At 45.6% G+C, this 17,051-nt stretch overlaps 2 protein-coding genes across 2 annotated transcripts; both read right to left on the bottom strand.

Moving 5' to 3' along the window:
* Positions 1-2,525: 2,525 nt before the first annotated feature.
* On the bottom strand, positions 2,526-3,957 carry LOC134468795 (uncharacterized). Its single transcript, XM_063222667.1, has 4 exons — positions 3,610-3,957; positions 3,181-3,511; positions 2,874-3,086; positions 2,526-2,752 (listed from the first exon to the last, which is right to left on the bottom strand). Exons 1-4 carry the CDS (start codon positions 3,955-3,957, stop codon positions 2,526-2,528), a joined length of 1,119 nt encoding a protein of 372 aa, XP_063078737.1.
* A 9,192-nt stretch (positions 3,958-13,149) lies between these two features.
* LOC134468794 (uncharacterized) lies at positions 13,150-14,087 on the bottom strand. The gene is made up of 2 exons (XM_063222665.1): positions 13,519-14,087; positions 13,150-13,198 (listed from the first exon to the last, which is right to left on the bottom strand). The coding sequence occupies exons 1-2, from the start codon at positions 14,019-14,021 to the stop codon at positions 13,150-13,152; spliced, it is 552 nt and encodes a 183-aa protein (XP_063078735.1). The 5' UTR covers positions 14,022-14,087.
* Between the last annotated feature and the right edge of the window lie 2,964 nt (positions 14,088-17,051).

The following is a 17,051-nucleotide window of genomic DNA, read 5'->3' as shown; positions in this document are numbered from 1 at the left end:
AAATGAGGACATGTGTTAAAAACGTATAAAATATAAATGTCCTACAGTTCACTTGGAGCCACCGGATATCTGTCGCTCCTCGCTCCACTTTTCGTGGAGCGCGCACCATACGTCTGCAGCAAGGTCCTTGTGCTATTTCCTGCACAGTGTCCCTTTAAAGTCATAAGTGGAACTCCTCTGCAGTGTTGCCAGATGTGTCTAATCAAATCCCACCCAAAAGATTCTCAAAAAACGCCAAAATGCGTCGAATTTTGTCCAATTTCTACAAATTGCATTGATTTCTATGGGCTCAAAATGGTCAAATTTTCCAGATTTTATCCGCAGACGCCCAATTGAGCAGGTAGCCACCACTGCTCCTTTCTGCACAGTTTAAAATGTTTATTGGATAACCGCCCTTCTGCTACCAATGACTGAAGGAACAACGAGAACTAGTTCGGTCGATAACTAACAACACGAACGCATGTGGGCAGGTTTCCTAGAGATCAGCGTTCATAACGCCATCTAACAAGTTTTTGGTGAGCCAAAAGCGGCTTTGGTTGTTTTTTTTTTCTTCCAACATGACTCATGACTAGTGTTTGTCACCAATACAGGTTCATGATTGGTGCTAATTGATATGATGGGCAACACTTGTGGTGCTAATCATTGAGGACACCTGTGCTTTGGCTACAAAAGGGCCAGAGGAAGTCCATTCTGCTCAGACACTTCTTACCAGCTTCCATTCACAACCTGTTTTCTCGTATTCTGGTTAACTTTAGAATTTTCTCCTTTGAATTCTTTGGGACTGAGCCATTGGCAGTTTTGTATTCTGAACTTCAATGCTTCTGTCTTACATTTGTTAAACCTCCTGGAGTTACCCTATTTGTAGTTACTATATTCTTGCATGAGATTTATTTCTTCACGCATGTCTATTGATTCTTTTTTTTAATTTTTTTTTTAATGTGGGTTCTTTTAATTCATAGGCCTACAGGTTCCCTTCGTTGAGTATTTAATAGGGTTTTTTTTCCTTATTTAATTGGTTAATCATTTTGACAAATGGCTTTAGGTCTCAGGACCTTACTTGCCCAATGAAAAATGTGTTTTAATAAGACACCTGTTACACCCCGCTATTCCGACGTTAAAACATCAAAGATTTCAGACCCTACCTAAGGGCAATTGGACCGTGACAAAATAATACACTGATCCTGTAATTGCGCTGCCACTTCTCCACTTTTTGCTCATGTCGCAACATTGTTGCTTGCAACGGTCAATGGAGTTAGAATGTGGTTCACACGCCACTAAGCACTTGCAACAATGTCTAAATGGCGTTTGCCCCCGTTACATTAAGCATTCCCACTCACCCCACACCACTTCTGTTCCAGCCCCACTGTTCGGGCATAATAAAGAGTGTGTGTATGTTGTTGTGAAATCAAATAAAAGATGCAGTTCATTCTCACACAATTTCAAAGGGGTACAAAACAGAGCTAAACAGTGCTTGCCTCCCTCCACAGGAGGGTGCGAATGCTCTACCAACGCAGCCACCGGCAGGTCGCCTTGCGTCTCGGTTATCTCAGTGGCGCGCATGCGCAATATTGCCATGGATACACTCAATCATAGCTCACGGGTACAGACTTCAGTTTCGCCTTCCCCCGCCTCAGTTCTCCACAATTGTCGAGACAAATGTGTTAGAAAATGCTGTCGGGGCTATGAGGAAGGAAATAAACTCTCTTCTCTCGAGGGGGCTATAAGAATAGTTCCGCACAAGGAAGCACAGAGCGGCTGGTACAGAAAATTGCAATTGATAAACCCTAATTGGACGCAAGAGCGGAGTTGATTGATTGATACTGATTGCCACACCTCCCTGCCAAGGAGAAGACGGCAAGCAGGAATGTTGTCTTTTAGCATTATGTTAATGTAAATTCAAATCCTAAATTCAAGACACAAACTTAAATCATTTTTAAACATGAGCTCTTTCTCCAGGGGTGTATTTGCATTGTTTTGTATTGGTATAAGATTATTTTATATTTGAAAATGACAAATGAAACAATGACTGAACAAATGAAAATGACTGAATCTTGTAATTGACTCCATAACAGAGGACATATAAATAAAACATATACCCATCTGTCTATTTCCACAGCCACCCCCACCCAGTAAAATCAGTCACATAAAGCCTTCCTGGTTTTCATTGCTCTCATGTGTCCCCCAAGTGGCGAAGAGTGGAACTCTGTGAATAAGGCCTTTGCATGTTCCCAGGAGCTTACAGCCCTCCTGAGTCCACAGTAGCATTGTCCCAATCCGCCAGTCTCTCCCACAGGGCGATGACATGTTGGGTCTGGCCCTGAGTCAGGAACACGTGGTGCCTCGACTCCACGAGAGCGTGGGCGAGGGCCACCACGTGCTGGTAGCCACCCTTGCCATCAGGCCCGATGGTGTCCTGGGAAAAGAAAGCACAAAGACATTAACACCTCACCTTCAGACATGCACAAAACTCTCCAACAGGTGATGGACTCCTCCTGCACCTCCATCACAGGAGCGCCCCCCTCCTCCTACTCCTCCTCAGGTGGAGTGGCGGAAGCCGGGGGTTGCCGGAGCAGCTGCTGGAGAGCCTCAGCATAGCCAGGCACACCCAGGTCTCCAAGCAGCTCGTGCCCGTCGTGGAAGCCCTCGTCCTCCTCCTGTCCCTCCTCCGTGCCATCGGCAGCATCGGGATCGCCCAACTCACCAAGGGTGGCGCCCGACTGAGAGTATAAATACTCCACCCCGATGAGCTCCCCTGTGTCAACAAACAAACAGAAACACACACACACACAGTCCCACAAAAACACAGTTCAGTTGCCATATCTCCAACCAACTCACAGAAAACATTGACTTCTCTCTGAGCTCAGCCAACTTACCGGTGTACTCGCTGGGCCTGGTATAGCTCTCCACCAGGGTGCAGCCATACAGCCTCTGGGTGGCCAACTCCAGGTTGTGCTGGAGGTCGCTGCTGTAGCACCGGGTTGCCTCCAGTCCTCCCCCGACCACTGCTGCTCTGGCGCGGTTCTCATTCCACCGCACCAGGCCCTCCAACAGGTACATCTGGAAGTGTACGTCACTCGCAGATGTACCTACAAAACAAGGAGAAAATAACAAGTTGTTAAAGAACCGTATGTCTTGTGTTGTTGCTGTTGTGCATGCGTCATGTCACATTAAAAGACCTACCTGGTATGAAGCGGCACAGGTGCAGGTGGAACGATTCCAGCGACGTGGATCCCCTCGCGCAGCGGTAGACGGGGAGCTTCACCCCGCCCCTGGTGATCTCTCCCGTCTTGGTGTAGAGGTCCACGCCCGGAGGGTCCTGGATGCAGCCCATGTGCCTCCGCTGCAACCTCCACTGCTGCGCCATCAACTCCTGGTCGATCAGGGCGACTCCCAGGTTGTCCTTTGCCTCCCAGAAGGCGTCCAGCGCCTCCTGGATGAGCCGCTGCGTCTCAGCCGCCCCCCTCGTGCGACGTCGACAGTGGCACAGCAGCTCGGCGTTAGACAACTGTATCTAAATGCGAAATGTTAAAATAAATGCCAGAATGATATAATATATAAAATAAAAAAATAATGATTTAAAAGTAGTAAAATAATGATTAAAATAATCACCTGGGCCGTCGCCCCGAGATTGGCCTCCCTCCTCTTTGCCAGGGTGAGCAGCTCCACGTCGGCGTGGTCCCACTCGAAGATGGCGAAGGACAGACGGGACATGAATGGCCCGTAGAGCAGGTGGCTGTCCATGCTGACACCCCTTGCGAACCTGCACGTGAGGTGCCAGATGTCAAGGCGCACCACCAGCTCAGGCCACTCCAGGTACATCCCGGCTGCTGCCCCAGCCGCGCAGCAGTCCCGGTCGACATAGAGGACCTTCGGAGGTGCCCTCCCAGCCTCCCTGTAGCGCTGCACCAGGCCCTCGGCCATCTGGGTCAGGCCATCCCCCTCCGCCTCCGTGAGCATCGAGACCAGGACCTGCCCGTACTCGTTGCCCACGTTGGTGACCCAGGAGGCCAGCCCAGCTGCTCGACCAGCGAGCTTCTATGTCATCTGAAAAAAATAAAACAAACACACACACACACACACACACGATGTAGTCATTCATTTAAAAAAAGAGTGAAAACCGCAGTGAGTGATTGTGTGCATGAAGTAGCATACCTTCTTGGTGGAATCCATCTTTAAAATGGAGCCGTAGATGGCCGTGATCCGGGCCTTCGATTCCGGCACCCTGGTGGCCACCTCCCAGGCGTACACGGCGGTGAACCACGCGGCCGTCGGGACAGGGTGCATCTCAGGGAGTCAGGGCACCGGACCACGCATGACTCCTGGCCTCATCACCCTCTCTATGGCGCTGGTCAATCCTAGCCTGAGTATCATCCTCCGTAGTGACCGCGCTAGCTCAATACTTTCGCTTGCTGACCACGGAGTCTGACCCTGCAGCCACCCCTGGCAGTTGGAAATTATCTCACTTAATGAGCTGCGCGTGCTGGGCGGGGCCTCATTTGATTGGGTGACCTGAGAGACCAACAGTCCAATAACGCTGCCCCATTTTTCACGTGACCTTGTTGTTTACATGAGTTAGAACGCCGCGCGAAATTCTCACATGGAAGTGCTTAGCGCGACATTTCTCGTTGCAAGGTGTCTTTTATTGCCCTTTTTGGGTCCAGTTCTCGAAGAATCGCCATGCAACAGCACGCAACAGTTCTTAGCACCTACCCGTTACGAAGAAGAGTGTGGGAGAAAATTCCCACTAAGACGGCAGAGAGATGGCGACCTCTGCATCGTGTTCGGCGAAAGTTCCTCGCCCTCCCAACTTTGCAGATTTTTGTCGTTTGTGCCCTACAAATCTTCGCGTGAATGGGACTCTGACAAGTCTCAGAAAGATATTCGACCTACCGGATCCTAATCCTGATCCAGAGAAGCCAGTCGAAAAGCCCATCTTTGAGCGGCTTGCTGCTGTTGGTGTCATTTTGCGCAGAAGAAAAGATGCCTCCGAGAGGTTATGTTTGAAATGTCACAGATATATCAAGCGCGTGGAAGATACCCTAACACGTCTGCAAGAGTGGAAAGACGTGGATGACCGTGAGAGGCAGCCAACTGATCCACAGAAAACACCACAAAGAAACGAAAAGCGGACGAGAGAGCCGACCCCCTCCAAAACTCCGAGAGCGGTGAAAAAAAGGCTGGAGACGACCTCAAAGTCACCCGACCCGAAGCCACCAAAGGCACCGCCAAAGGCGCCTACTCAGAGAACCAGCGAAACCAAAGTAAGGGTTTTCCTTTTTTTAGTCTGGTTATGTAGGCCTATGCATTTGAAATATATAGCAAAGATCATGTGAATCTTTTTGTGTCTTGTTCTAGGACCAGTGTTGGGAAAGTTACTCAAAAACTGTAATGCATTACTGATTACATATTACTGTCTTTTCAAAATAATCCCTTACACTACAATATTACTATATTTAAAATGTAAGGCATTACATTGCTTTTGCATTACTTTAGTTACTTTGGCCAAAAGAACTGTATGCCTAAATGTGGATCTGTCAATTTATTAGTGTTAATCAAGCTCATGAGTCATGACTTTTTCACCTCCCATGTAGGAGGTGTTTTTCGCAGCATACAGACTAAAAACTACCAGGTTCAGGAAAAGCTTATTTCTGACCCACCGCACCGAATACCACTAAAATCCAGGTCATTGTAATGCAGTTGTAACCTAAGTTATTTAGCATTGTAACTAAGTAAATATTACATATTTTTTGGCATGTAATGCCTTATATGACTGCATTACAGCAAAAAGTAATGCATTACAGTAATAAATTACTTTTGTAATGCATAACCTCCCAACACTGTCTAGGACGAACAGGACACTGCACTTTTCATTTTTGTTGTCCATGTTGATTGGTATCAATGCTTATATCTATGCTACTTCATTTTTTAAATCTTGCCAATCATTTAACGTTACCGGTAGATCAGTATTTTGCATTTATTAGAAACATCTGTGCTCTTCCCTACCAAAACAGGAGTATTTGAAATGAAAATGTGCCATCAACACAGATGGAACAAATTAACATGTAGGGTGATGTGTTATTCTAGATATCTTGTTTTCTAGTTTATGGAAAGATGTTTGTTTATTTGTTTATTTGTTTGTTTATAAGCATTGTAGAAAACATTGCCAGAGGTGAATTTAAGACAGCAGCACGGATGATGTTCACTTGTGAGGGATTAGTAAAAGAGATAAAGGAGCAGTCACTGAACCTTTTGGAAGAAGAATGCACAAAACTGACAGCTATACAGAGTGACTTCATTTTAAGGAAAACCAGTGCGCAAGACTTGGAGAACTTCTCCTTCGATAAGTTCCAATCAGACCTGAAGCGATTGTCACCATTCTTTCTGTCCATCCTCAGTAAAGTAACTAAGAACTCCCGAAACCACATCTGTGCAAGTGCTGCAGTTGCCATACGTGGCCGGAACAATCAGCTCTCTGCATTTTCGCACTACATAAACACAGTTCTGCAACATGGAGGGGCAAAAACTGCTGTATTTGCTCGGTTGTGTAAATTCGGAATATCTACTACACAGGACAATGCACGAGTGAAGCAGAGGGAGCTGGCCAGCACATGTGGGAAGGATTTACAAGCCATGAAGAGGAAGCTGGAAGCATATGCTGAACAAAAGTTGGATACACATACTGTCGGTGGGGACAGGGATACACATGCTGTCGGTGGGGAGGTGGATACACGTGCTGTCTGTGGGGAGATGTACAACCTATCTATAACAGCAGAAGATTTCAGTGATCTTGCAGTCGGCTTCCTGGCCCCTCCAATTGAACCTGAATGCACTCTACAATCTACTCCACCATCCACCCCACCACCACCACCACCACCACCAACTTACAGTATCATATTCGATAACCTGGACTTCTACAAACAGACACATCACCAGTCAGAAACAAACAGCAACAACTCTATCCACTGGACACATCATATTGCCGTACAAGACCGTGTCTCGACTCATCATCTTCCAAACAATGAACCCGTCAAACCACTTCCACTATTCCAAATTGGAGACTGTCTTCCCACCCCAGAGATTGAAGCTCACCTTCGTACCGAATTCATTATTCTCGGTAGCCGTATCCTGACCAAACACCTCCCTGCTCTAAAACAGTTTGCACCTGCTGTAATCTATCACATACCACACCAGTATTCTGAGACTATGACACAGCCATCAACTGAGGTGAGCTACATATAGTATAACTGGAATGTAGTAGTCTTGGATTTTTTTTTCTGTCAATTATGCTATTCTCTACTAATGTCAAAAGCAAATTATTTATTTCAAACTTCATGCACATAAATGTGTTGAACAATTATTAAGTAAATATATAAGCTTTGCATCTTCCTGACCTCTAAATCTAATGTAAGTATCTGGGTACACTTTAGATCGTTATGAATTATAATTTGTAGACAATTGATAGTTTGTCATGTTTCTATGCCGTATATAATAACCTCTGGCCACTTGCTTACGCTGGGTATGTTCAATGGAGCATCAGCAACTACACACTCTGACAAATTCTTCCTTATTTTCAGTTTCCACTTGGGCTGCTGTTCAAGAATGAGAGTGTTACTTCAGATCTTGTGGATATCCTACAGCACATGCAGAGAGAGTAAGTGTTGTGCACACATACAGTATCAGTTTCTACAATTCTTACCTTACCTACAATTCTACGTTTGATCCATCTTCCAAGTCCAGGTGCACTTGCATAACTCTCAGCAGTCTTTGTATCCCTCCACCCATGCTTAAGCATGTCATATTTTATCTAAATTAAACCTTTTATTGTCCTTGGTGGATTGATTCAAACATGCAATGCTGTCGATTTGTTCACTTCCTTCCAATAATTTTAATGAAAATGGTCCTGTCCGATATCCAAGCAGATGTTTTCTCAGTTTGTTTTATATGGTTTGCTCAACCCTGATCCTTTATCTGCTTGGATATGAAGTCCTGAGCCTTGAACAGAATATATGTTGGCAAATACATGACATTAGTGATCGACTAATGGACATCATTCTCCTCTTCAGATAGAATCAATGGACAATACCCTATGTAGTATTGAAGGGAGACATGTACACAAGTAACAGTGTAGAAAATTAGCTTTGGGCTTGCTTTGTCTCCAGATACGTCCCAAGAACATTGCGGCGGCGATGGAGGTCTTTGGAATGGAAAATGTGGAAGGTGATTTATAAGATTTCTACATTAGATACACCGACATTGCATTATACAGCCTTACATGTCTTTTATGTTGACAACATAACCTTACAGCATACGTAGCAATCCATTCCTAGCTTTTGCAATTTGAGTTCCGTGCATTTTTATTGGTGCACAACTTGCATGTGCTTGCACATCCATCAGCCTTACTTAATTGTCTCACAAAGGAATAGAGCTGGAATTGGTACTCTACGCATCATCCCTCACTCAGCTTACAGGTGCATCACAGTAGGACAGACGTCAATGGAAAGGAGAGGCTGGAGCACACTGCAGCTAGTTTTTAAAGACTTTATTTGTGCACACACCCGACTAACGTTTCGGTGTTGCTACACCTTCTTCAGAGTCAATTTTGACTCTGAAGAAGGTGTAGCAACACCGAAACGTTAGTCGGGTGTGTGCACAAATAAAGTCTTTAAAAACTAGCTGCAGTGTGCTCCAGCCTCTCCTTTCCAAAGGAATAGAGCTGCAACATTTCAAGTCTGAAGTCACACACCATAGTCCAATGTTCTGTAAGAGGCTTTGTTATGACACTCTTAGGTGTATTAGCTACTGATCTTATGGACAATTTGTTGGTCCCTTTAGTTGCAGGGATGGATTTTGAATATGCAAATAGATCACAGTATCTACAAATATGACATAGTGTAATTATTTTTGAGAGGACTACATGTAAGACTACATGCCATTTTGCAGTAACATCTATAAAGCTATCGGTGCTTTTTCATTATGTCTTTTCAGATGTACCCAAGGATTTACCGCAGGACATCATGAGCATGACCAAACAGGAGCAGCGAACTTGGCTCCACGACAAAGTGGCCAAGGTTGTTGACAGGTTTGTCATCAACGCTGACATTGGCAACATTTTCCAGGGTGTAAGTCAGGCATCACAGCCCCAGCAAAGGGAGGAAATGAGCTGCCGGGAACCCGGGTGCCAGCGTACCTTTGTTTACCCAAAATGTCGGCTCAAACATGAGAGGAAAGATCATGGCCTAGACTTTGGGGAGGACACAAGCCACAAGGAAGAGCCCACTGCTAAGCCTCCCTCTTGTGACTACAAAAAAAATCACATGGAGGCAAGGCTTAGCTTTGGGCTCTTCCTTGAGGACATGCAAGATGCCGTCAGAGAGGGGGACGGGGAGCGGCTGATCCGACTGTATAGAGTCGCTTTGTTGTACTACAGAGCCTATGGGCGCACCCAGTATGCGTATAGCACCTTGCTTCTGCTGATTCATGTTTCGGCAGTGCTGTCACCAGCAAAAGCACATAGCCTGAAATGGAACAGGTTTTTCAATGGGAAGGGGGGAAAAGGAAAAAACATCCCTTTGGACTTGCACCTCGAACATTTAAATAACTTACTGAAATCATTCTTGAAGGGAATGGGGCCGAATCTTACAGAGGCCGGCGCAGATAGGGTGAGTAAGTCTCTCGGATCCCTCAAGAAGATTTTGGATAATGCGGACAGAGAGCTTACAGTTGCCAGTCCCTCTGGCTACCACCACTGTGCGCCAGAAACTCCAGACATCCTTAAACTAGTGGAAGTTATCAGGAAGGCAGATCTCTTCAACTTCTCTGCCGACAGGGCATTTGGTGCCTTCCCAAACTTTGATAGAAATCTGCTAGCCCGCGTCAAGTATACCAACATGTGGGAGTGGATCATGGCCAAATTAAAGCTTTGGAACAAAAAGTATGGGTAAACAGTACCTACAACAATATGTATGTCTAGAAAAGAATGGGAAGGCACTAGATCAAAAAGTCGAATACCTGCCTATATGTAATGTGATGGCTGAGAGTTATTAATGATTATAGCATTTTTCAATGTTTGTAATGGAAAGAGGTCTCAACGTTGTATGCTTTAGCTTCAAAATGTACACAGTTGATATTGGTTGGTCATCTTCACCCAAGTTATAGAACACTGAGGAAATAGAAATAAACAAGACTGACACTGACATAAAATGACACCTGTTTATTATAATCACTTTGTCTCTTTCTCTCTGTTCATAACAAGGATATGATCAACTTACACTCTGGTATTTGGTGTCATTTGATAATTTCTACAACTTATCAAACTTATCAAATTGAAAAATCAAACATGATGGTGTTCATCAAAGAAAAATGAATTTTCCTAAGGTAGGAAATTGTCAAGGAGTCAAAGGTCACAGTCTCTATACCTTGTAGTAGTATTAGCTACTAGTCTATACCAGAGTAACTGTCTGGATCTATACCAGATGAACTGTCTAGATCAGAGTCACTGCCATACAATGAACTGACATCATTTTCGGTAACATTGTCATAGTCATCAGGCCCATCAAAATACCCAGGATAATCCAGGTCTGGTTCATCAAAAGATTCCAAAACTGATGGCTCAACATACTCAATGTCTCCAAACACCTCATATATAATGCGGAGAATTTCCTTAGCATGTTCTCCATAGAAAACAGGGAGGTGTGTGACAATGTAAACATAGTCAAAGATGTGTGTACAATTCTCAACAACAGACTCTATCAATTCGTCACTAAAACCTGTACAGGCTTCAGAGTTGGTATACAGATGTGTAGTATTGAGCAGCAGGTAAGCTCGATACTCCTGCAGTAGTTCCCTGACCAGGATTCTATCCTCTGGGTCTACATCTCTGTATCTAGTTTGCAACCTGAAAATATTCATGAAGGATTCAGATGGTGGGAAGGGTATTTCACATGCTTCACCTGCACATTTGCATGTCCTGTGACAGTGTGTACAGCATCTGTGACCAGGTTCCACGCTCACAGGGCCATCTTCAAACAGGCAATATAAAGCCTTACGAATGCAGTCACTTGGACTTGTAGTCACCAAGCCCTTAACACCCTTGTCAACTTTTATTAGCTGTGTCCCATGATAGTACAGAACAGCATTAACATGTGACCCACTACGCCCAGCTCTACCAATTTGCTGGAGTACATCTTCTGCATCCTCCGGTGGGCCGTACATAATGACATAAGAGACATTTGGGAAGTTCATCCCCATACTGAGAGCATTAGTTGCTAGTACAATTCTACAGTTGCCATTACCATTCAGTGATGAAACAACATATTTCTTGTATTTAGGCAGGGTGGAACTGTGGTACATTCCAATGAAACAGTTTTTTGTTCTTTCTTCGGGGTCCCTATCCACCCAGGCATCTGGTCCCAGCTCTGTATGCAGGTAACGATGCACTTTGCCTCTTGTTTTTACTGACCGACAGTAAATGATTATCTGTGGTGCAGCAACACCACCATCTCTTACCAGTTTAACTACCCAGTCAAGGCATTTCAGCTTATCGTTTGGCAGTCTTACAATACCTAGTCTAATGTTCTCTCTGTTTGGGGATACGTGTATTCTCCTTGCTCCCTGCATGTTTAGCATACTGATGACCCTCTCTCTAGATTGGGTGTCCGCTGAAGCTGTCAATGCCAGGATTGGAATGCCTGTAAAACAGTAACAAACATGTATCAATTGTGGAAACCTCCTACCACAGAACCACTATTGGGTAAATGTACTAGTGTCATGCAGGTCAAACAGATGTGTCTACATGTTCTAGAGCAATGATGTCTGTATGCAATGTAAATAATGTGACCTTTTCATTCAGTAGCAATCAATGTGTTTGTAAGATAGATTTTCCTTCTGTAAAATGTATACATTAGTTAAACTTTAAAGGTATAAGTGTAAGAACTCTGATGTGTTACTGTATTGTACATAATATGTGCACATCATGTGTTACAACCTGGAATAAATTCTATGCCTTCAGAAACTGGTTCCTCACATAATGTTACTGTTATGTATCTACTTTACCATTTTGAACATACACTGGACATTACTACTAGGTCATAGATAACATTGGTATAATCTAAAACATATGGAAGGACATATAGTTACAACATGTACATGTAGTTGTAATAATCTTACCTTCTTTCACAATTGACCGCAGTTCACCCAACCGACTGAAGCTTTCTCGAAAGGCAGGACTTCTCTCTTTCTTCTTAGCCTGTCCCCTTCAAGTGCAGAAAAAGATTATATTGATTAATTTTTTTGCAAGACAATTGAAGACATAACTTCTACATTGATCACAAGCGTTAGATTGCAGATGACGTTGCAGTATTAAAATACATCAATCTGAAAATACCTTTTCAGTATATTGGAATTAATTTCTACTTTGGGCTAAGTTAGGGCTCGTGTATATCAAATTATTCCATACCGGTCAGTTCTATATTTCTGATACCAAGTTACCAACGCATAAGAACAGATGTACTAGTACTAGATTTGGGACTAAAACTTTCAGCTGATGGAATCTATAAAGGTCTTAACTCATTGACTACCAAGGGTTGTTTGGAATTTCAGACGTAGGCTCCCACAGTTTCGTCATTTTTTGTCAGTTTTTGGACAGTAACCAAATATTTTACCTTAGACCTAAAGACACTTGTTGTTTTTCAGCTTTCTACATGTGAAAACGGTATGCCCCTATCTTCTTCCATTCCGAAGATATTTAGCTTTAAGTGCGGACTACTTTATCGGAAAATAGCGCTTTTCCCCAATCGAGCGGAGAAAAGGCCCTTTAGGCTATGTCTCGGATGCGCTCTTTGCCTCTACGAGTTTAAATGATGATCTAATTTTATTTTCACTCCCCCAAGACAAGACCAGTAGCTTCCAAGTACACTATTTGAATGAAAAACACACCTGGATCAATGCTGTTTACAGCTAATATTATCATCTGATGTGCTAGTTAGCCTGATGGGCATTTGTCATTCTAGTATAAAAAGTAGAAGCGCCTACACTCACCAACGTTAGATTCTGCTGCTATGTTGTGCAGGTTTTTCATTCCAAACTTTCCATTTCACACCTAATTTGATGACAGCAAGCCTTCTTATCCTTCTGTAGACATGTGTTTACAATTTAGTTAGCGAAGCCCAGACCGCCGTGTTTTGATGACTCAGGCGACTTCCTATAACGTGAACAGGAAGTGCATGATTTCCTTCACAGTTCCAGACAGTAGGCTTACAGTTATTAAAATTATTCTTGGGTTGGCGCAGAGCCTGGCGTTGTTATTAAAATCTTCAGATGATGACACGAACTTTGACAGCCATCTATGTCTCTTCTACTCATCACAGAGCTACCAAAACCTCACATAATAACCATTGGAGTGTCTAGTTATGAAATATGTAATAAAATATGAAAAACGGGTTATCCCGTGATTTGGTAGTCAATGAGTTAAATTAGCCTCAATCAGTAAGCCTTGATAGAAATGAAAGAATAATAATGTACCATTTGTACGTCACGTGAACTTCATCCACAACTATGCCCACGATGTTCTGTCTGTACCGGGGAGACGCCAGCATGCTCCTCCACTTGTCGTTTAGAAGCCAGCTCTCTGGGCCGCCGAAAACGAGCTCGACATTTCCACTCAAAATCTCCTCGTCGTTTCTGCCCAGTTGCGCGGCCGAAACACCGAATTTCGGGGCCTCTTTCACCTGGTCCTCCATTAATGCGACCAGTGGGGAGACAACAATGACAATGGGTTTCTCCACGCCGTGGAACATAGAACTGCCCAGCGCCAACTTCTTGCACACGCGAGGCACGAGTTGATATATAAGACTCTTCCCGAACCCGGTAGGCAACAATGCCAGAACGTCTTCCCCGCCGACAAAAGCTTGCAAAGCATCTCTCTGTTCGCGTTTAAGCTCCGAAATTCCTTCGACTTCAGTGAGAACTGACGAAATCGCTTCGTCGATCAAGCGGGCCCGAGCCACCGCTACCAAGTCGGCCATGTTGATTGTTGATGATGATAGAAGGCTGGCCTTCACGTAAGAGGGCTTGGGGAGGGGCTTAGACTATCAGCGAGCCTATTGGCTATTCAGATACTGAACGAATATCTGAATTCCAACTGCCAGGGGTGGCTGCAGGGTCAGACTCCGTGGTCAGCAAGCGAAAGTATTGAGCTAGCGCGGTCACTACGGAGGATGATACTCAGGCTAGGTCAATCCCAGGCACTGCGTCATGTAGGACATGGTGTGCTGCTCCCTGACGCAGGCCTGGATCCGTGATGGGCTGTTGCCCAGGGTGCGCTCCTTCATAAAGGCCACCACAGCCTTGTCACAGGCCAGCCTGGGAAGACACACACACACACACACACACACACACACACACACACACACACACACACACGTTAGTAGAGAGTAGAATGACTATTGAACATGTCATGCATGGATGTTTTGAAATGGTCACACTCACTTGTAGGTCAGCACGGCTGGGAACAGGGACCGGTGGGATACGTGGAGCTGCTCCAGCACGTCCTGGGACCAGCCAGCGACCTTCCGGTGGCAGGTGGAGGAGGAGCACTCCAGGTACTCCGTCCCCATGAAGTACCACCCAGTGGCGTCGAGGACCCGCCGCACCGTCCGGTACATGCCAGCACCCGTCATCTTGGCCCCACAAGCCTTGCAGTGGAGCAGGTATGCCCACATCTTGTAGGGCAACCACAAGAAGAACGGGCGCTGGAAGAATGCGTCGGGTGACGCCGGCGGCTGGGGGTACAGGGGTCGGGGACCTGGGGGATGCCACCACAGGCGGAGGTCGGTGGTGAGGCCGGGCTTGCCATTGGCCTGCATCCTGAAGAGGGCACGGCCAACCCACTCCTGCTGCTCTCTGGGCAGCGTCTCTCTCCAGGCGCGTGGCAGCAGCTGAAATCAGAAAAACAGTTTTACACACAAACACACACACACACACCAGTTAGTTAGTCAGTCAGTCAGTCAGTGTCTCACTCAGCAATCACAAAACACAGTAAAAAAAAGAAACACAATAACAACAAACACAACATTGTCCATAAGAAGGAGGAACATACCTCTGCACCAGAGACCTCCGGAGCCTGGGCCAGGACAAGGGAGGGACCCGGGACCACAGCTGGTGGAGGAGCAGCGGGGGCCACCACAGCTGGGGGAGGAGGTCGACGGGCAGAGACCCGGGTAGGCACCAGAGCTGGAGGAGGGGCAGCAGGGGCCACAGCAGCTGGAGCAGGGGCAGGGGAGGCAGGAGGCGCAGCAGCTGCCGCAGGGCCAGGGGCAGGGGCAGGGGAGGCAGGAGACGGAGCAGCTGGCGGGCTGTCCTGGTCCGCTGAAATGGATCATAACGCCACAAAATGTTTTTTCCGTGCTTTGATTGGATTAATATCTATAGTGTGTAGATGTATATGTTCGGGAATACTTACAATGAGAATCGATCTCAATGGCAGCAGCCAGGACTTCTGCATCCGATGGTTCCGATGGGGGGGCAGCGGTGTCCATGGATGCAGGGCCTGCTTGCACACAGGAACACACAAAATGTTGAAGCAAGCAAGCACTTTTACTGTATTGTACTCTACTCGCATTTTTACAGGCAACATGGTGTGAGTCTTTTACACAATGTTCTCACCAGAAGCTGCCACTTCCTTGTCTCGGCTGAGGATGTACTTCTTTAGCAAGCTCAGCTCGCCGTATTGGCTGTCCAGCACCACATTGCGCATCCACTGTACATACCTACAAAGACAGCGGGGGGGAGGGCAGGTCACAGGTTACTACAATGGCTGTCAAACACACATGCACTCACAGGCACGCGCGCACACGCACACACACACACAAACACATAAACAAACACAAACTCATGGCCATAGCAATACTCACGACTGGGATTCCTCGTCGGTCCGCTCATAAATGGCCTTAAAGGTTTTGCCCTTATGTTGCCCTGCAGACATCACTTGCTTGCCAGTGCCCTCCTTCCTCTTCTCCTCCAAAGCTGCCACCATTGGAGGAAAGAGCATGCAGTAGCTCCGGAGGGCATCTTTGTTCTCCATCAATGGAGAGCTGCTGGTGGTGCCGGACTGGCGCTCCTTTTCGCGCTCCAGCTCATGGGAGCAAACGAGCTTGCAGGTCCAGCCCACATCATTGCTCAGGAGCCACCAGAAGGTCTGGCCCCTGTACCTGCCAAACTGGAGGTGGTGCTCTGCCAGTATGGCCATCTCAGTTGGCTCGTCGCCCCTCTCCACCACCCGCGCCTTCGCCTCCTTCCTCATCCTTCTCGCAGAGAGAGAAGGCCCAGTTGGCTGAGGCTTCTTAGCCACCACCTTGGCTACATTTGAGGCCTGCTTGGCCAAGACCTTACCCTTGAAGATAAACATGGGGTATTCCATGATCTACAAAAGAACAACATAATAAAAAACATACATTCATAATTAATGACTAGTTTGGGTGTTGACAACTAAAAACTGTCCAAATTCTAACTTTTTCGAAGGGACGCGTACAGGACACCCAGTACAGTCACCAAAGCGCAAAACGGCGCCTTGTCCGACACACTTTTCCAACATTAAATGAATACACTTCTGGTAGGAATTAAACAACATCCCTTTATGTATCATATCTTTAGGTTGTTGACAACTAAAAAATGTCCACTTTATCACGTTTGCATCTTTTCGAACGGAATACAACAAGCTAATATGACAGTGACCAAAGCGCGAAATGGCGCACTGCCCGCCTCACTATTCCAACATTAAATGAATACACTTCTGGTAGGAATGAAACAAAATCCCTTTATGCATCATATCTTTAGGGTGTTGAAAACTAAAAAATGTCCACTTTACACTTTTGCATCTTTTCGAACGGAATACAACAAGCTAATATGACAGTGACCAAAGCGCGAAATGGCGCACTGCCCGCCTCACTATTCCAAAATTAAATTAAGTCACTTCTGCGTGAAATTAAACAAATCCCTTTCGTGTACCACATCTCTACACTGTTGTCAACAAAAAATCGTCCCATTTGTGACTTTTA

This window comes from Engraulis encrasicolus, chromosome 18 (assembly GCF_034702125.1).
Source record: "Engraulis encrasicolus isolate BLACKSEA-1 chromosome 18, IST_EnEncr_1.0, whole genome shotgun sequence".
In the NCBI taxonomy this organism is placed as follows: Eukaryota; Metazoa; Chordata; class Actinopteri; order Clupeiformes; family Engraulidae; genus Engraulis; species Engraulis encrasicolus.
The sequence above is the reverse complement of the archived record's forward strand: the minus strand, read 5'-3'. Positions and strand labels throughout refer to the sequence as shown.

Bases quoted from the DNA above. Each gene is read 5' to 3' on its own strand.
- LOC134468794 (XM_063222665.1), bottom strand. From the start codon at position 14,021: ATGGCCGACTTGGTAGCGGTGGCTCGGGCCCGCTTGATCGACGAAGCG. The intron at 13,199-13,518 runs GTACATTATTAT...TTCACGTTATAG, and splicing joins GTTCACGTGACGTACAAATG to GAAGTCGCCTGAGTCATCAA.
- LOC134468795 (XM_063222667.1), bottom strand. From the start codon at position 3,957: ATGCTCACGGAGGCGGAGGGGGATGGCCTGACCCAGATGGCCGAGGGC. The intron at 3,512-3,609 runs GTGATTATTTTA...TTTCGCATTTAG, and splicing joins ATCTCGGGGCGACGGCCCAG to ATACAGTTGTCTAACGCCGA. The intron at 2,753-2,873 runs GTAAGTTGGCTG...TTGTTGACACAG, and splicing joins CAGGCCCAGCGAGTACACCG to GGGAGCTCATCGGGGTGGAG.